The sequence below is a fragment of the Amphiprion ocellaris genome, chromosome 15, assembly GCF_022539595.1.
Source record: "Amphiprion ocellaris isolate individual 3 ecotype Okinawa chromosome 15, ASM2253959v1, whole genome shotgun sequence".
NCBI lineage: Eukaryota > Metazoa > Chordata > Actinopteri > Pomacentridae > Amphiprion > Amphiprion ocellaris.
Genome location: NC_072780.1, coordinates 429106 through 449351, shown reverse-complemented (window position 1 = coordinate 449351; position 20246 = coordinate 429106). Strand labels below are relative to the sequence as shown.

General features: G+C 42.3%; 1 protein-coding gene across 4 annotated transcripts in view; it reads right to left on the bottom strand.

The window, feature by feature from the left end:
* The window catches only part of LOC111571070 (chromodomain-helicase-DNA-binding protein 4-like), a 53713-nt gene extending 34674 nt beyond the window's left edge, over positions 1–19039 (bottom strand). For 2 of the 4 annotated variants that reach the window (XM_055017770.1, XM_055017773.1), the window contains exons 1-12: positions 18800–19039; positions 18255–18405; positions 15095–15204; positions 14673–14903; positions 10841–10959; positions 9471–9736; positions 9231–9361; positions 8984–9122; positions 6216–6385; positions 4049–4282; positions 604–807; positions 307–515 (exon numbers count right to left, since the gene is read on the bottom strand). In XM_055017770.1, coding sequence (XP_054873745.1) covers positions 307–515; positions 604–807; positions 4049–4282; positions 6216–6385; positions 8984–9122; positions 9231–9361; positions 9471–9736; positions 10841–10959; positions 14673–14903; positions 15095–15204; positions 18255–18315 — 1874 coding nt within the window. In that variant the 5' untranslated portion in view covers positions 18316–18405; positions 18800–19039. Of the gene's footprint in view, positions 1–306; positions 516–603; positions 808–4048; positions 4283–6215; positions 6386–8983; positions 9123–9230; positions 9362–9470; positions 9737–10840; positions 10960–14672; positions 14904–15094; positions 15205–18254; positions 18406–18795 lie in introns of all 4 variants that reach the window. The other 2 variants (XM_055017771.1, XM_055017772.1) reach the window with 2 other exon arrangements.
* Positions 19040–20246: the final 1207 nt, after the last annotated feature.

Sequence of the window (20246 nt, the reverse complement as noted above, 5' to 3'; positions counted from 1 at the left end):
CCACTTGTGGTAAAGTCTTCCTGTAACAGGCCAAACTCTAGGGACTATTCTTGCTAAATAAACGGTTAAATACATATTACAATTAAAGGAGGGACAGAAAGTGTAGGTTTAACGTAGCTTTATCTTGTGGTAACGTCTGAAAAGCAGAAGGGGTTTCTGAAGATGGGTCATTTTAATCTGACAAAGGTGCTATGCTTGATTTTTCAGTAAGATACAAAGCTTGATGCAACCATGATCTTCTAATTCATTTGAATTGGGCATTTTAATTAAAAATATATTCTTTTCTAGCATAAAAGCTGTGCTGACCTGTGATTGAGGATGCGGTGGATCATCAGCCACTCCATCTTGATCCCAAACCGAAGGTATTTCTCCTCCAGCTGAGCGTACATGGGGTCCTTGTTCTTCCTCTTAACGCTCTTGTCCTCCTCTCCGTCGCCAAAGTCGATGGGTGGAGGCTCGTCCATGTCATTCTTCCTCTGGTAATTCCTGAACATCACCTGGCAGTGCAGCTCCAGCTACAGAGGACAGTGAATTGAAAGGTTTAAGGAGGACATCTGAAGGAGAGCAGATGGTTTTTCGGGTTTATCTAGGAGCTGTACACACCTGGAGCTCTGTGACCCAGGAGCAGTGCCAGTACGACATGTTGGACCATTTGGCGAAGAACTCCCTCTCAGGGCGCCCGGCCAGCGGGGCGGGGTCAGGGGCATCAGGCGCGAGGTCTGGAGGGCGGGGCACCGGTGTGGGTGGAGGAGGGTCTCCCCACCGCCAGGTCAGGATCTTCTGGACCTTCCCCTTCATGGGTGGACACTGTAGAGGAGGGACAGTGGGTTCATTATTAGTTTATCTTTTAATTCCCACCTTATCGCTGAAGTCTGCCAATGGTCAGGGCCCACAATATAATAAAAATGTTTGCTGAGTATCTGTAAAGGCTGGACTATACTTTCCGCACGAACGAGCTGCGCGGAAATCAGCCGCACGGAAATCCGTGCGAGAGAACGTGTGTGCATTTATACTCCGTGCGCGTCTGCTCCAAAACTGCAGGGGGCAGTGTATCACAATCACACGTCTACTTGGTCTACTCTAGTAATAAGCTAGAGAAGAAGAAGTCTGCTCCAAAACTGCAGGGGGCAGTGTATCACAATCACACGTCTACCTGGTCTACTCTGGTACTAAACTAGAGAAGAAGAAGTTTGCCATGGTTTACGCCACTTACAACACGGCATTTTACCGAATAAAAGCATTCCAGCAGTTAGTTTTAATTTCACACCATGAATACTTCATAACTCGGTTACCACGGTGATCTCTGTGTGATGAATCGTATAAGTTCACGTATTTCTAGACTTCAGCTACGAGTAGGTCCTGGCCCTCCGCCATGTTTTTCCGTGCGGCTCCGTCCGCGTTGGTTAGAAAAATGTGGAGGTTCGCGGAGCAGAAATTTTCCGCACGGAAAGGCCGCTGGAGGGGGCGTGGGTGCGAAAATGACGTAATTTTTCCGCACGGAGCCGCACGGACCTCGCAGACGCGGTAAGCATAAAACAAGCTTAAATGCACACACATTCTCTCGCACGGATTTCCGTGCGGCTGGTTTCCGCGCGGCTCGTTCGTGCGGAAAGTATATTCCAACCTTAAGCATAAAACAAGCTTAAGGTGCACAGAGTTCAGCCCAGATAAGGTAAACTAGGGTTTAGTCTTTTGTTGTCCATAGCTGGAACAAGCTCAGCTAATTAATCAGATATATTATGAAGTCTGGTCTAAACTGCCAATAATTTTAAACTTGTACTTTTAAATTTCATCTTTTACATTTTACTACTATTATAGCTTGTCTTTTTCTGCTGTTTTTGTTGATGAGTGTTAATTATTCTGTAAAATTTACCGAAAACCGAATTCAACTTCAACTTCGTCTGTGCAGGTTTTTTTTTTAAACCAAATTAAATGGAGTTTACTCTGCTGTATTTTGGATTTAATCCTTTACATATTAAATTTTTCGCCTTTACCTGTAAAGCATTTTGAATAACATAACCTCAAATCAAGCTGCTTGCCTATTAATGTTTTCTGAAGACATCCTAAAGTTTAACCCTAGAAACCTGGAAAAATAATGGGAGCGAGAGAGTAATACAGTAATATTGAATGAAGATTGGTTGAGCATATGCTGTTCTCAATGGAAATACACCAGCTCCTGTGTGTGGCGTGAGTTTGGGTGGAAATGCTTGGTCCGTTTCTTCATTACTCCAAAACAAAAAGCACGCTTCAGTGGTGGGGTAGCAACATGTTGGAGACAGTGTGGACACCAAGAGGCCAGTTACTGGCATATCTTCTGGGAGTGCCCAGTGGTTCAACTGTTTTGGATAGAGCTCCACAAAGCTTTAAAGATCATTATCAACACCAACCTACCAATGCAGTTTTCCACACTGTTTTTAGGAAAACTGGACTTACAGATTAGAGCAGCTGATAAATATTTATTTGGAATTTTGATAACCGCTGGCAAAAAGGTAATTACAAGGCATTGGTTGCTTCCGGACCCACCCACATTACAGGAGTGTACAAGTATTGTGAATGACATTTATCTGATGGAAAGAATTACTTTCTCTCTTCGCCTTCAGAAAGAAACATTTACTAAACTGTGGTCCAAATGGGCTGAATATCTACACGCTTTACAAAAAGAAAACACAGATGTTTAACTATGTGTCTCTGTCCAAGTGTGCTTTGCGATCCGGTAATGTTTAAAATCCTGTCTACAAACCTCCTGGTAAACATTCACCCCTTTTTTATTATTCTATAGCTTGACATGAATCTTTCCCTGTTCGTGAGTTCTCAGAAATAACACTTTTGTCTTCTTTGGTACTCTGTATTTTTACTGTTAGTTGAAATTGTATTCTTTAAAAAAAAAAAAAAAAACCTAAATGTGAGAGGCAAAAAATGTATCAATGTACTAATGTACCCCTTGTTTTATGGTCTGGAAACTCTCACATTGAAAATAAAGAATGTCAAAAAAAAGAAACCTGGAAAAATAACCAAAGTGGCACTGCATCAAAATCACTTCAATCTGCATGTCTCCTTTCAAAATCTGGCAAAAACAATCTGTAATCTAGCAAAATTCTGAGAAAAGCAGAAAATTCTACACTTCTTGGCAAAACTGAGAAGCCATGACAGACTGCACTGAGACAAAGAGCCATGTGGTAAAATTCTGAGAGTTTTGTGGTGAACTGGGCTGAACTGCAGGCTTTGTTTACACAGAGCACAGGGAAGATAGAGAGGACTTTATATTGAGGTGAAAAATAATCCCCCAGTGAGGAAAACAGTTTGACAAGGATCAAAAACTACACAAAAATGATCACAGATATAGAAGGAAGAAGTGTTGTGGTGATGAGACATAACAGAGCTCCCACCTGGACATGATTTCACCAACCTGGTGTACATCAGAACATTTGCACATAAGATAAAATGATTAGATGACAGCTGAGAATTCGTCAGCCACTATTTTTAAAATCTATTTTTTGTCCATTTTTTGACAAAAACAACAAAAATAAGGCATTTAATACCTGCAACAAATGTCAGTTTTTATAAAGGGAAATCATGACACATTTTTCACCATTTTCTGACATTTTAGTGACAAAACATTACAAAATAATGAGCAGATTATTTTAAAATTAAATATTTTTGTGACTGCAGTGAATTATTTTAATCATTGTTTAATCTGCTGCTTATTTTCTTGAGTAATTTTGCCATTTAAAGTCTTAAACCCTATTTTATCCGTCAAAATACCTGCAGAATAAGCTCTAATAATCATTTTTAGCTACAGCAGTATCTTAACTCAAAACTCCTATTTAGCTGCTGCCAAACATCCACTAAAAGATGCTTCATGTGTCTCTTCTGTGGAGATGGTTGTGGGATAAAACCATAATAGTATTTTTAAACTACTAATCCAGCACATAAAATAGCCTGGATCAGAGAAAAACCTTTGCTGCTTTGACAAAACAGAGATCAAACAGTGCGTCCATCCCCCCAGCAGTTTTCCACCCTGCCTGACCCTGGCTGCTGGCCGACTCACCGTGCAGCGGGGGCAGATCCACTCTCCGTTGGGGATCTCGGGGAGCGGTGGGTTGAGGCAGTGGATGTGGTACGACGAGGGGCATGAGTCGCAGCAGAGCAGCTCGCCTCCGTCCTTGCAAACCCTGCAGAACTCCATGTGGTGGTCGTCCTCCTCCATCTCTCCCGCCTCGCCGTTGTCCTCCTCGGCATCTGAGCCCTCCTCCCGGGCTTCCCACTGGATGCCTTCCTTCTCCTGAGACAGAAGCAGCACAAAAGCAAAGTGTTTAATACCCAATGCTGTTCTGCACTTCTTCAACGTAAAACAAATCTTGTTTTGAGGGGTTGGATCCATGTTTAGCAAAATAAAAAACATTCTGTAAAAACTCCCTTTAAAATGTTTCAGTGTTTCCTGGAGAAACCACCTGCTGACAATGTTAGCAATCTGAAAAACACGGTGAGTTTCCAGCTTTTCCACCTGCCTTAAATACTACTCTGAAAATAGGGCTGCACGATTAAGCAAATGTTAATCACAGCTACAATTTTAGCTTCCCACAATTAAATTTCTTCATATTGCAGCAAAAATGAGCACCTAGTGAGTAAAAATGTGGTATTCAGAGGAGTAAAACGCTCCAACTGTAGAAGGCAGGCAATGCAGATAAAATCACTCGGTATCACTTGTGAAAATCTGACATTAGAACTCCTTATTCCACTCTTTTCAAACTAAATTTTGACCTGAGCTGCTGGAACTGACTGCAGACTAGAGGCATCTGTGGGCACGGCTGCTTAGCATCTACAGATGTATGTGATGTGTTTAGGGAACACTGGTGAATTTCAGCGTCTATTGATCAGCAAATGCTCAGCAAATGAGGCGTTTTGGGTACAAGTGTGTTTATATTTAACCTCTACAACAGGGGTGTCAAACATGTGGCCCAAAATCGGCCCTCTAGAGGGTCCAATCTGGCTCACAGGACGACTTTGTAAAGTGTAAAAATTACAGCTAAGACATCGACTGCAAATTGTGAATTGGTAAAACTGTATATTTTAAACAATTGCTAGACCATGGCAAGTTGTTGTTCTTTTGTCACTTTGTGTCTCAGTTCTGTCATATTTTGTCTTGTTTTTCTTGTTTGTTGTGGGGTCTTTTGTCTGACGTTTGTTGCTTGTCTCATGTTTTGGTCGTTTTGTTTCTCATCGTTGACATTTTGTGTTTCCTTTTTGTCTCGCTTATGTCATTCGTCTGTTTTTTTGGTCATTTTGTTTGTCGCTTTTGTCACTTTGTGTCTCATTTATGTCATTTTGTGTCTCATCTTTGGAATATTTTGTTCTGTTTTTGCAGTTTTTTGTCTGACTTTTGTCATTTTGATCATAAAGTAAAATACTACATTGTTCAGTTCCACATGTATAAATGTTGTGTTCCTTTGTAGACACTCTGTGATCTGGAAGTTGTAATGTGGAAATGATAAACCAAGGGATAATATGGTAGAAACAAATAAATTTTTTGTAAAAAAAAAAAAAAAGAATTCCTTCAATGTGAACATTTTCAGAATGTACTTTTTGCACTAAAACAAAAGAACTATTTGGAGTTGTGGTTATTTATAGGTTATTTTGCTCTGACTTAACTGCTCTGGCCCACAAAAGATCAAACTGGGCTGAATGTGGAACCTGGACTAAGGTGAGTTTGACACCCCTGCTCAAGGAGATGCTCTGAACCCAGCTGAAGAACATTTCAAGTCTTATTTCGATGCATTCGCAGAAATGTGTCACCAAATGAAAGTGAAAGCAGTGTTGTGTTTATGCAAATGTAAAAGTGGAATACAAAGATTGTGTGTCTAAAATCAAGCAATAATGATGAAGATGTGATTGTCATTCTGTCTCTCATTGTCCTTTAAGTACCTGACAAAAAAGTTCACCCTCAAACAGAACTAGTTTTGTCCTGACATGTTGGAAGTCAAAAGTATTTACACAGAATTGTGGGGTGGTTTGGCAAGGCAGCCTTCCGAAAGAGGGGTGTGACATTAGGACTGTTGGAATTTCAGGGTAAAAGATGTTCTAGCAAACTGAACATGTGCATCAACTGGAACAAAGTAGGTTAGAAGGCAGCTGAAGATGCTTTCTCTCCATGCTTAAAAAGGTGAGATATTCCTTGAAGCGGCCAAGAACAGGAAGGTATGAGCACGCTTTCTTACACAATGTGGGCAGCTCCAGGTGCCCTCGGGTGCCTTCTCCATGTCGGGGTCCAGGCAGACCATGTGGTACGCTCTGGGACAGGTGTCACACAGGATGATCTCTCCACCCTGTTGGCAAACCTCACAGTAGTCCTGGTGGTCCGTCTCGTAGCCGTCGCCATCCTCTGCTTCTGATGAAGAGGGACAAATGATTTCACCAAAACAGCTCTCTCTCATTTATAGACACAGGATGTAAAATGTGTTGTGATCTGGGCTCGGCATTTACAACACTGTGCTGTGTGTTTGTGTTGTTTGTCAGAGGAAAACCCATTCAGTGAGTCACCCTTTCCCTTCAGGTATGGATCTTCTCACAAACATCAACAGACTGAAACTCAAGGGTTTCACTGTGCCGCTAAAAATAGCAATCTTAGCACAGTTAAGACAGATTTTCAAAGCTAATTTCTTCAGCTTTTGCTAAAAACTTGATAAATTTTCATCTGGAGTTAATAAGGGGCTTAAGAGACACGATTTACATTTTGGGAGAAAAGTTGCAGCATTTCTTCAGGATGCATTTGATATTTTGGAAAGAATTTGCATGTATTTTAGCAGATATGAGTTCAGGACGTTCAACAACAAACCCTAAACTTTCATCTGAGTAATCCAAAACGGAACAAAACACCCCTGCTGAAAGGATTTCCACTGTGCAACGGCCGCTTCTCTGCAAGGACTCTGACCTCTTTCAGTGCCAATCTGAATCCATCCGTGTCGTTGCGTGAACGCTGCTTCGATCTTGTGACAGCAGCTACAGAGGATGCGTCAGTTGGCGACAAACGAGACGAAGATGTTGTCTTCTAAATATACCAAACGCTGCTGATTCAGTCCCAGTGACTAATTTGTGTGTGAGTACACCTCCTCATGCTGTTGTGCATTCCACAGACTTTACCCTGAAAGCAGTCATTACCATTCGCTGCTTAACACTTAACCAGCAATCTTTGGTCTGTATCGACAACTATTAGAGCAGTAACTGAATCAGCAAAGAAGCCATTACAAAAAATCCAACACTAATAAGCAGAACTTATTAACTTTCTGAGCCCCAAAACACGCTAGCAGATTTGAAAAGAAAAATTATAAAAAATTACCAAAATGGAAGTAGAAATGTAAAAACAAAGTCGTTGGGATTTCAACTTTCTGATGGTCCTTGAACTACTCATCTGTGAAGAAATTGACCAAATCTAAGCCTAAATTTATGATACTTCATGAAAATCACTTTATCCTACAGGTCTCATTCAAAAATGAGCCAATACTCAACCTTCTGATTCTAATCAGAATGTGTAAAAAGCAAAAAATTCTGCTCTTCGTAGCGCAGTTGTGAAGCCATCATTGACCTTGCTGTGACCTGCTGTCACGTGAAAAGAAATCGGCAACTTCTTGGCTGAACAACAGGCTGTTTACCCAGAGCAAAGAGGAGACCAGTGTGGAAACACACAATATCTGAAGTATGTAGATTTAGTAACACCTGTAAAAATGTTGTACATGTGGATTCCATGTCTTTTCAGTTTTTGGAAGATCAATAATCAAATTAAATCAACAGTTTTTCCAGGCATGGCAACAGCAAATTTTGATTTCACCTGAAAATGTTCGGTATACAATCTTCAGGGGGGGTCCAGGGGGGGCACAGCCCCCCCTGAAGCCGAGAGGTTTTCAGTAAAATAGAGGTAATTAGAATGAAAAACATGCATAGAATTACAGAAGACTAGATTGTAATGAATAAGTTAATTTAATGAAAAGTTATTTTCTTTTATCTATTTCTAGCACCGATGACTCTTGATCTTTCGATAAAAACCTCATGATTCCACCGAAAACGATCCCAATAGCTCAAAATTCCAACACGAACATGCCGCCATGAATTGTAACAAAAGAATGCATCGAGCAATTTGATTGGTCCAATTGTTGGCAGCTAACCAATTTCGACCAATCACAAGGCCTTTAAACAATGCAGCAGGAGCTAGACTGGTTCTCTTTGTCTGTTACGCTGTGGGAGAAACGCCGAGCGCTTCTCAAAAACCGGGAGCAAGAGTAACAAAAACATACCTCACCCCCCAAAAAATTTCCTCAATGGATTTGGACGATTCACAGAAATGATCAATTTGAAAATTAAAACGGCGGATTTCCACGGAACGGCGGAAAATTGCCATGCCTGTTTTTCTATTGTGTGTGATTTATAGCACTCTGACATTTCTGAGTTCTCTCTACTTCTTGCCGTGGTTGTTCTGTTTCCATAGAGGTGCAGGACTTCATCCATCCATCCATCCATTATCTATACACCGCTTAATCCTCACTAGGGTCATGGGGGTGCTGGAGCCTATCCCAGCTGACTCGGGCGAAGGCAGGGGACACCCTAGACAGGTCGCCAGTCTGTCGCAGGGCCACATACAAAGACAAACAAGCACTCTCACATTCACATCTACGGGCAATTTAGAGTAATCAATTAACCTCAGCATATTTTTGGACTGTGGGAGGAAGCCGGAGTACCCGGAGAAAACCCACGCATGCACAGGGAGAACATGCAAACTCCATGCAGAAAGATCCCGGGAAAGCCGGGACGCGAACCAGGGACCTTCTTGCTGCAAGGCGAAAGTGCTAACCACTACGCCACTGTGCAGCCCTGCAGGACTTCATATTGCAGTAAAAAATTAGTCCACATTAAAGAAAAATGTGACACAACTAGGCCCAGAAACTGCTTGGAGGGTCAAAGAAGAGTCTCACACAGTCTGGGAATGAAGACATACCTTTCTTCTTCTTGGGTTTGCTCTTGGACGGCTTCTTTTTGCTGCGGCTGCTGCGACTGTTTGATCCCTCTGAGATGGAGACACTGTTCATGCTGCCGTCTTCAAAATCACTGTCGACATCAGGCTCGTCGTCCTCGCTCTGTGAACACGACAAACACAAAATTTCCAGCTGTGTTAAGAACACCCTATTGTACATGCAGTCTGCATGCACAATGGTGGGTTCAGTCAAAGAAGAGAGAGTTCATACGGATGAGCGTTTCCTCTTGCTGTTGAAGCCTCCCAGTTTGATTTTGAGCGGAGCCACTTTCTTTGTCTTGCCGTTGTTCTTCTTCTCCTGTGGTTTCGGAGCAGGTTTTGACTTCTTGCGGGCATTGGGCCCTGCAGCAGCAACAGACAGGCAGGTCAGTCACAGAGAAACGCAAAAAATAACAACAGAGAACTGAACCTGAGGTCAAAACACTTGGTTTGACTCTTCTGCCAGCTGTACCTTTGCCTTCCTTGGTCTTGGCTTTGCGGAGTGGTGCTGGAGGGGCCTGCTGAGGTGCTACTGGGGCCGGTGGAGCTGCAGCAGGTGGGGCAACCTCCGCCACCATGGTGTCCACAGCGGCCGGTACGTTGGCGGTAGCCAGGGCGGCGTTCGCAGCGGCAGCTCCTCTCAGGGGGTTATTGGTGCTGAACTCACGCCACTTGGCGCCCAGAACCATCATCATCTTGGACACAGCGATCTTGGGGTTCTTGGCTGCGATGAGGGGCCTGGTAGGGAGGGAAATAATAGTTTTTATGCATTTTTTTCAATCACCAAAAATGGTTGCAGTGAATATTTAAACACATTTGGTTGACTGCATGTTGCTCCAAGATAAGTTAAATTCCAAAATGGTCACAAGCGCAACCGGGAATTTCTGCTATCAGTTTGAAAGGCATATTATCGTATATATTAAATGTGAAAAAAAACAAAAAAACAAAAAGAAAACATTATCTATCAGCCAGAAACTATAAACACCGAAGGAATCCTCTGATTTTCAACTTTCACACAGTCCCTGAAGTCATCGGTGACAGGTCATTCTGTCAAAAACGTACCCAAATGTCAGCATAAAATTGTAATATTTCACCAAAATTACTTAATAATAATAACTTAAATAGTGCTGTTAAGAACAGTGTTCACAAAGTGCTTTGACAGTTAAAACATGCAACACAGACAATCAAGCAAGATATAGGAGACAACTCAGAAAAGTCAATTCAAACAAATAGTAAAAATGATGAATTAAATGAATAATTAGCTGGATTAGCATGCAAATCAAACAAGTGAACTAGGCAGTTTGAAAATGAAAGAACAAGATTGAGGGTTGAAATTAAAAGTAAAAAAATTTGAGAATTAAAGAATTAAAGAGACGACGCCACACCAAAGAACCAGACAGCTAAAAGTACAATAAAACGAGAAAATAAAATAAACAGGAAATAATACAGAATAAAACAATAAAACTAAATAAAGCTAAAAGTAAATTTCACATAAAAGTAAGTCTATAAAAGTGGGTTTTAAGAAGTGACTTAAAAGCAGGATATATCTCAATTAAAGGTTAAACAAAAGTTAACGATTCACGCTAATCATACTTGGGGCAACATTGAGGCCATTTGTAACCCAGCTGGGAACTTTTTGGCTGAACTGGGATAAAATGCAGTCTTCTCTCTGCTCTGCGTTTACAGAGAGACAGGATTTTATATTGAGGTAAGTGAGGAAAACGTGGCAGGAGTAAAGAAATGCACAGAAATCGTTTGGGGTTCAGAGGTTAAAAAAGCACTCCAAAACCAAAGCAAAGTTAAACATTTTTCCGACAGATTACAGCAAAAGTGTGCATCTACCTGACAAACTGGCTGAAGGCCTTGTAATTGGTCAGAGATCGGTAGTCTTCCTCACTGAAGACATGGTCGATGTCCTCCATGCCCCAGTCATCCAGCAGCTGAGATGACGACTTTGGTTCCTACAGGAAATATTAAAGAACAATTATTGTCAGCCAAATGTAAAAATGTGCAACAGTGGTTGAATAAAAACAAAAACATAGAAACAGACACCAAAGATGACCAAGACTCTGCTGTAGTCATCACTCTAGCAGGTAAAGGACTTCATAATATTAAAAAAAAAAACAATGTCATATTGCAACAGTTTTAGGAGAAGTGGTAATTTTCTTTTTCCCCCAGCATTTTAAAAAATATATAAAGATCTTAGTTGTGGTCTGCCTCAAACAAGCATGTTCCCTTACACCTGGAGGATATCATTTAGAGGCTGGGGTGCCTCTGGTGTGTTTCAAATTTACCTTGATTTAAAAAAAAAAAAAAAAAAGCAGCTCCTATGATGTGGATATTGTACATAGCGATACGTGTTCAGCCTTAGCCAAGACCAAATTATTCTTCCAAAAAAACCCAAAACACAGCACACGTCCCAAGAAAGATTTGTTAAGTCAAAAGGAAGAAAACATCACTTTAGTGTCCTAAAAAACACTCAACTGGCTGTTTTCTCTTAAAAAATGAAGTGATGGAGAACCTGGTTTAACAAACAACACACAAAAAGGTGCAAAGAAGCTCTATGATAATTCAAAATCTGCTGAAGAGGTATACGTGATGCTCCTGCTGGATGACTACACCACTGACTGATCACACACAGACGAAGTGACCAACATGTGGGAATCTGTGGCATGAAACCAAGCTGGACCATTTCATTGTGATTTTTTTTTTATAAAGCATAAACCGCTGCCGCGTCCCTGCGCAGCACAAAAGCCGCTTCTTACAAAAAGACTTTTGTTCCCTCTGCGCACATCAGCAGGAGTCTCTAATGGGGGAATATTTACCTCAAAATATAGAAAAATTACTCCAGCACAGACACTTGCCTTATCAGTGGAATTACAGCGTTTCCTAACACTGCGTTTCATTTGACATAACTACACCAGCGGACCACATTTGCATGGTTGAGAGGTTTGAGTGGCGAGTGAAGAGGCTCTAAAATTAGCATCCTGCAGCGAAGCAAATTGACACTGACCACTGTGTTTCTGGAGATAATTGTATTAGATTGCTTGGTGATATAGTTACTAATTTAGTGCCAGTAGAGTTGATTTGTTATTTGCAAGTAATATGAATGATTAGTCATTTATCAGGAGCAGCTAGTTTTTTTACATGGTTAAGAGTCGCCAGTTCCCTGAGTTTCATGTCGCTGTTAATTGTAAGCAGTAAAGGAATTTTTGGTGCCTTTCAAAAGGATTTTAAAGAAAAAATCACCAGCACTAAAATGACAAGAACTGGGCTTAATTAATGTTTAATTTACTCAAGCATAACAGGCATTTCTGGTGATCAAATGGCCAGAAATAAAAGGAAAATTTAAACATTTTTGTCAAACAGTGCAAGACAGACTCCTTGCTTCCAGTAAAGCTTTAATTTTCCTCAAAAATGCGGACATTGGGATGGAAATCTGTCCTGATGTTTGATGATAAATTGAAAAAAAAATGTTCATTGATGGTAAAAATAATCATTAGTAACTATCTGCCACTGTCAAACCTTTGTCCCTGCTGTCCACGAGCCAGTAATATCAAAGCACACCACAGCTAGCAATTATTTTCAGCTGATTACGAATTAGGAGTAAAAAATTTATCATTTGGTGTATAAAAGCCCAGAATATAGTGGAAACACAACAAGTCGACGCCTACAAAATGCTGCCATTGTCCAACTTGGTGTTTAAAATACAAACAATTTCAGTCCATGATGACACTGGACAAAGAAAAACACCAAATCATTACAAATTTTAAAACTGGAATTACAAATTTTTGGGTATCTTTGTCCATCAGTTACTTCTAAACTTGCATTTCAGCGGCTGCCTCCATCCAGTCTAATGCCATTTTTCTCTTTATAAATAAAACCAGCTTCTTTAAAACTGAAGCTTTATCTCTCTCATTTAAAGTTTAAATTCCCTTCAGAAGGTGAGCAGAGAATTTCAGCCCCTATCAGTTTGATTGAGACGCCTTGGTTTCCTGCGCACTTTTTCCCTTCTAGTCGCCTTGCAGAGCGGCCCTGCAGACGGGATTGAGGGCGGCTCTGCCAATGAATCAAAATGTGTTTATCTAACCAAAAAGAAAAGGGTCAAGTGCGCAGTGCAGTGCGGGGTTGCCATGGTAACAGCATATATGCCTTGCACACCCATCCCAGACACACACACACCCCCACACAACCACCACCCACCAACCCCCCCTTCCTTGCGCAAGTCTCATTAAGTACAAGGCCCCCTATTGGCCGCCGGGCTGCGACTCCACCAGACGCAGCTCTTTGTTTAACCATCTCTCATATCACGTCTCTGTTTTGTCAAACCACGGCCGACTCCATTACAGGTACGCAGTCAATAGGTGCTCATCACGGCGCAAAGAAAGGGCTGTTACTAAAGTTCTTTTCCAACAAAAGGGCAGCTTCTGGAATTGGACCACACGCTAGATGCTTTGACATTTCAACCAAAAATAAAAAGGTCCATGTACCCTACCCCACCATATCGGCACAGTTCCTGCGTCTGTGCACACTTTTAAACAACTACACAAGTGGTTTTTCATGTTCTGGCCCATTTACTTCAATTGGCATATACTTCGCACAATATATAAATATATTTGCAAATAATGCAAGAAATTTTAATGTATGTTGTTTTAATAATTCAGTCAGTGCGGTGGAGTGCATATATTCCTACACATTGTAAGATTTATTAGCAGAACCTTGCTTTAGCTGCACAATCTATCACAGAGAACATCAACAGAGTGTTCCTGTATGGTAAAGTTAGATTATCTATAGAGCAACTGGGAAAAAACACATTACAAATCTTCAGCTGTGTAGCATCCAAGGTTTTTCCTGGCTCAGAATGGTCCTTTGGGGGTGACTAAACCCAGCAGTAAGCATGACTAGTCCACGTGCACAAAGGTAGTGAGACTGTGTTACCTGATGTGACACGAATCTATCCTTTTTCTAGTCAATTGTGACCATTTTAGAAACAAAAATGTCAAGTGAATGAAGCCCAGTTTGACAAATCTGGTTATTATTCTCAGTTCTTACCATCTTGATTCTTCAGCACTGGCTAGAACCAGGGCACCAAAATTCACCCCAACGTCAAAAATTATGACCCAAAATACATACACAATTTGCAGTTCTAGATATAAAACCAGCAACCTGCAAACACACTTGTGGTATCTAAAAAATGAACATTGGAGATTGTTCACACCTAGACACACAGAATCACACCTGTGCAGTGATGAAAAACAACATTTGCAGATCAGTTTGTAGGAGATTTACCAACAGCTCTTTTAAAAGCACCACACTACGTTTCATTGTATGATGAACATAATCGACATCATGTTGTATCATGCCTGATAAACTGTATGCTGCTTGGGTGTTTTGAAAACCGGCAACAAACAAAATGAGCTTTTACCACTTCTATCGCTCCTTATTCTTCTATTCAACCATCTGACATGATCAAGAACAATGTGACTGGAAACCACACTTGTAATCAATTATTAGCACGACTATTCTTAAAATTCTTGATTTTTCTGGGGTTAAGAGAACATTTTTTGTGTCTGATTACGGTACAAATGATCTGTGAGACACCCTTCAGCTCAACTGATTCTTTGAGAGAAGCCTCACTAAATTACTTTCACCTCCTCAGAAAGTTCTTCCTTACCGACATGTCGTCATCATCGTCGTCGTCATCTTCCTCCGGCTCCGGGTCTTTCTTCTTAGATGCCCCAGCACTGCTCCTTTTCTTTTCCTTGCCGGCGCTCGCCCTCTTCTTTTTCTTGCGTCCTGGAGTGTAATCGCTGCCCTCGCTGTCAGAGCGATGGGCAGGGCCGCCGTCTTCCGCCTCTTCCACCCCGCCCAAGTCCATGGGCTCTGGGGAGCTGATGGCTAACTCCTGGAACAAGGAGGATGGTCAGCAACCGGAGACCAAATGACCAAGAAACAACGCAAACAAGACAAGAAACCCCTCCCCACCCCCCGGAATTCTGCTGCACTCTTTATAAAGTTAGAGCAGGTTTTCTGAAAGAAACTGATCATGATAAAACTTAAAAACTACAGTAACCTTCTAATACTCTGCATCCTCACCTCTCTGCGTGATCGCCTCTTGCTGCCTTTGCTCTCTCTGCTCTTCTTGGCCTTCTTCTTCTTCTTCACCTTCGGGGCCTCATTCTCGGAGATCTCCTCTTCCTCGTCATCTGAAAATCAGGCCAGCGGGGACATTTCATAGTTAAGGTGAACAGAGGTGCGACTGTTTGATAACAGTACTTAACAGCGAGCTGTGAAGATAGCATGCATATCCGGCTGGAAACAAAACTCTTAGCACATGCTGGTGAGTTTAGTTTGCTTCCTTAATCAGCCTGTCATCATCATTGTTTAGCATTTAATGAACCGCTGTGATTTTTTGCCACACAAGGTTTAATAATTCGTATCTGAAATACTAATATCGGGTTGCACCATTCCCCTTTTTCATGTCCACAACTTAGGGAACAAAACGTCTACCTGGGCGGTATATTCTAGTCCTCTATCCACTGCTACCAAACAGTAACCACACTCATCAGTGTCAAACAGTATCATGAAATAAAAACCAGCAGGAGCGCAGAGAACCTGGAGTAGTAAAGGATAAACTAGTGGTCTGAGTTACTACCACATTTTATGGGTTGCTCTTAGGGGGGCTTATCCAGAACAGTTCTGCTCTGCTGGTTAAAGCAGTAACACACAGTCATTATGATGTAGTTCACTCCTGAAGCCCTATTGACAGAGAGAATCTGAGTCCGGTATCTGGTGCTGCCCCTCTGCCACTCAGAGCCTATTAATGTAATTGACTATGGTAAGAAGTAAATGGCAAGCCGCCATTAAGATGCACCTGGTAAGGAAGAGGGATTAATGTGATGGGTTTTTTAGGTCATATAAAGGAGACTACGTAGGCAGATGCACAAGATCCACACACAGAGCCTTGTAAACACTGTGGCAGCATTTTATACTTTAAAAAAAACCTTTTCCAGAAGCATCTTGAGACTACAATGATTTTAGTGCTGAGATTTAGAGATGCTTTAGGGAAATGTGGCCTACAGCTGTAGGCCTGAGATAGCCTAGTCATGCTTAAGCAACAAAAACATGTATTTGCGCCTTCACTTAAGCCCTTCTCAGACATGGGATATGCAACACTGTTGCTTCATCAGTCTGTTAAAGTTAGGTCACTTTTAATGCTCCTCCCAGCTCCACGGTGCATAACAAAGTTGCGTGTCAGTGCTTTGTAACCTTGTGTGTGTGAATGTGACTGCATGAAGTTTAGACTTGTGCCATGTTGAAGGTGAAACATAAATATTACCCGATCAGGCCTCTTAAGATTGTCATCCCGACTTTTACAGAGAAGTCAGCAGGGTGCTTATACTTTAGATGCCATCAGATTAATGGAAAAGAGTGCATGTCATAGTAGGTGCTCTGGGATTCGATCCACTTGAGATATGAGCGTTTAAAGCAAATAATGTTCAAGTATGAAGTCTTGAATCTAGCAAAAGGAATAATGGAAAAAAACACGAGAAGTATTTACAAAAGGAATCTAAACAAAGCTACAAAAGGGAAATTAACAACTGATTTGAATTTTTTTTTTTAAAAAGTGAATAGGGCTGAAATTAAAAGTGCACATTAATTACATAATTGATTTATGAAATCAACGTGTTTTCAGTTTTACCTATTTTCTCCATTTGATATAATTCTAATTGGTTGGACAGAAGAAAGGAGTGATGGATTTTTTTTTTCTTTAAACCAAATGCCGACATGTTTCCTTACCGGCTGGTCTGCAATTATTTCAACAATAATCAAATACAAGAAACACCACTTCTGCAATTCCTTCAATTTGTCCAGCACCGTCTTCAGACACCTCTGCCTGAATAACAGCTGAAATGATAAGCTGATTATCAAAACAGTTTCCAATTAGTGTCCTGCAGATCAGCTACTCAATTAACAGACTAATTACTGCAGCTCTGCATCTTGTAAACTACGTGATTAATTGAGAAAACAGGAAAATAATTGAAAAATCAATGAACGATTGGAGCTGCAGCAATTAATCGATTGAGAACTAATAAATTAATCACCAATTATTTTGATAATCAATCGGTCTGAGTGATTTTCAACAGAAATAAAGTCTAAATGGACTCACTGCAGCCTCTTACATGGGAGTATTTTCTGGTTTCTTTGCTCCTCTGTGGCAGTAAATGGATTATCTTGTTATGGACAAAGCAAATCATTTGTCATCTTGGGTTTTGGCAAACACTGATCTACGTTTTTCACCAGTTCCTGACATTTCTAGAATAAACAACTAATCGATTCATCCAGAAAGTAATGACATTGATTGACAACAAGCATGCTGCTAGGCTGCAGGGTTACTTGTCACTTGTTCCAAACAAAGACTCATATGCATTTCCAGTTGCAGTATGGATTATCATAAGATAGACAATAATCACGGACTGTTGAAAGGAACAATAAGGAAACGGTTTTCCACGTGTGCTTCGGCTTCTGTTTGCACAATAATTTAACTGTTCACCACCGTTCGGCAGATTTGTGCAACATTTGTGCGGTTTGGTGAACAAAATGCGAGGTTTTGTGCGGATTTTAGCACTTGCGGCTAACTTGCAGGACTATTTGTTCTCAATGGCTCCACCGTGAGCGCCGCGCGTGCTCGTCGCTATCAAACAACCGGTAAACAAAGCGGCGTTTAGCCCGAAAAATACACCGGAGATGTGACATAACAAAAGATTCGTCAAGATGCTGGAAATGGCTTTACTCCGGGGTATTATTTTTTACTTTCCCCCCCCCACACACTCAAACCGAAGGCGCCGGCCATGAGGAGGGGAATGCTACGGAACGTCATCCGCCAGCTTTCAAGCTAACTGGCTGCCTCCATCTTGTCATCGACACGTAAAATAATACCGGTAGCTGGCAAACGTTAGGCCCCGGGAACATGCCGGTCTGTCGGCGTGACTTCACTACAACGCAACTATCGGCGCTCTGGTTCAGGGTTTAGGGGGTAAAAAAAACGTCAACTATTTAGAAAAAAAGGTGCTCAACCGGCAGCGCAGTCGAGAGGAGAGCCGCTTTGCTAACCGGTAGTTAGCCTCGACTAGCATCGACTAGCTTATGCTAACAGAACATGATTGATGTGAACGTCAAAAACATCTGCTCATGCTAGCATGTAACCAGTGTGAACATTAGCAACCCGGGCTAACAAATGAGCCCCCGTTCTTACCGTGTATTAACCGCTCCTCCGGACCTCCGTAGTCGTCTCTTTCGTCGTCGCTTCCAGACATAGCGCCCAGCCGAAAACTTTCTATTTAGTTAGCTAACAGTTCAGCCAACTAAATAATAGTTTGTGGGATAATCCAGAGTTGTGACCCAGTCTTGAGTATATCCAGGAGTGTGTTGTTGGGAGCAGCCGGCCAGGTTTCACCCGAGACAAATAAGAACAACAAAAAAAAGAAGTGAGCACTCAGAGGCAAAACACACTCACCGCATGTACGATAAATCTAACTTTACCCGGCTGCAAGTTCACAAAGATCAGCTCTCACTCTCTCACTCCATCCCTGCCTTCAGCTAACATCTTGCCACTAGTTTCATTAGCATGCGTGCTAGCCGAGCTGGACCGGTTCAGATTACCGAATCAGGCTAACATTTTTCCCGCAAACCGGGTGTTACAACCCGGCAATCGAGCCCACCTCACCCCCGGCCAACAATAATTAAAAAAAAAACCAAAACAAAACAAAACAAAAAAAACACCCAAACTGACATACTCACAACTTGATTCATCCAAAAACACTAACTCCGGCCTCAGTTTGTGTGTCAAGTCAACACTTCTTGGCGGCTCTTTTTAATTTTGCCTCACGGCACCGATGAACACACACACAATTTAAATATATTTCCGTGTCTTTTGTGGGCAGCGTGTGCGCACGACTCCTCTCCGACTCCTCTTTCTCTTCCTCGCACACTACACACACCCCGCGCGCGCGCACACACACACACACACACACAAAGAGATCAGGGGGCAGGCATCCCATAATATCCCCCCCTCCACACACACATACACACACACACTCTTCACTCACCCCTCCCCCACTCTGCATAGTTACCTTGCAACGTACAGACCATAATAGTCAACTCACCCCCTCCCTCTCCTACAGTCTCTTCCCCATTCCTCCATGCACACACACACACACACTAACCACCCCCCCCACGCACACACACAAACACCTCCACCCCTCCCTTAGCAACCGGGGTTGCCATGGAGACCCCCCCCACCCCTGTGTGCCATCCCATAATAGTAATGAGCACAGTCACTGACATCCCACAATAAGCATAACTCCAAAAAGAGAGAGATAGGAAGGGAAAAAAAAGGAAAAGGCATCACATGGCAATTGTGTGTGAGTGTGTGTGTGTGTGTGTGTGTTTGTGTGTGTGCCAGCCACATGACTGCTTAAGTTGAGCGTGCATGTTTGCATGTATGCGCCGGCACTGTACCATACATGCTGCTGCTGGAGACTGTGCACAGGATGCAGATGCAGCGCCGGGAGGAGAGGAGTGCCTCCAAAAAGCACCAAAAAGTGGGGGGTGACACCAGGTGGACCAGATGTTTATCACCCCCCAAACAGCATGATGCACCATAAGCTGAAATATCAAACTTGAGTTGAGGATAAACTCTCAGCTGGAGGTTCAAAAACTTCCAAAATCCCATATTTTGCGAGGTTAAAAAGTCACTCCGGGGCCCCCCAACAGAAAGAGGTCACGGGGGTCAAACTAGTCACAACCTTGGAGTATGCAGCTCTAATATAAGCCCCCCTCGAAAACACTGGGAGCCCAGAAGCCAGCAGCTGAGTTAAGCTGTCTGCACACATCCAGGCTGGCTCGCTCCACAGGCTGCTGCTGCTGCTGCTGCTGGAAATGCATTGCAGTCAATGGTGGGAAAAATGTCTGGGTCCTAGACAGCTTTTTCCCACCATTGACTGACTGTATTCCAGTTAGACTGTAGGGCAGAAAGCAGAGCTGTTTGTGCTCACCGCGGCCGAGGAGCTTCTCGGTGACATTTCGCCCGCCGTGCGCACGCCGGCTAACGGGGGGATTCTGTTTTTGGGGGGCCTGAGAAGCATCAGCATGTGTTGTTATTGTAGCACTGGTGGGACACAGTCTGGTATGCAGATGCTGCTTTAGTCAGCCTGTAAAAGAGGAAAAGTCTGAAAAAGTTTTTCAC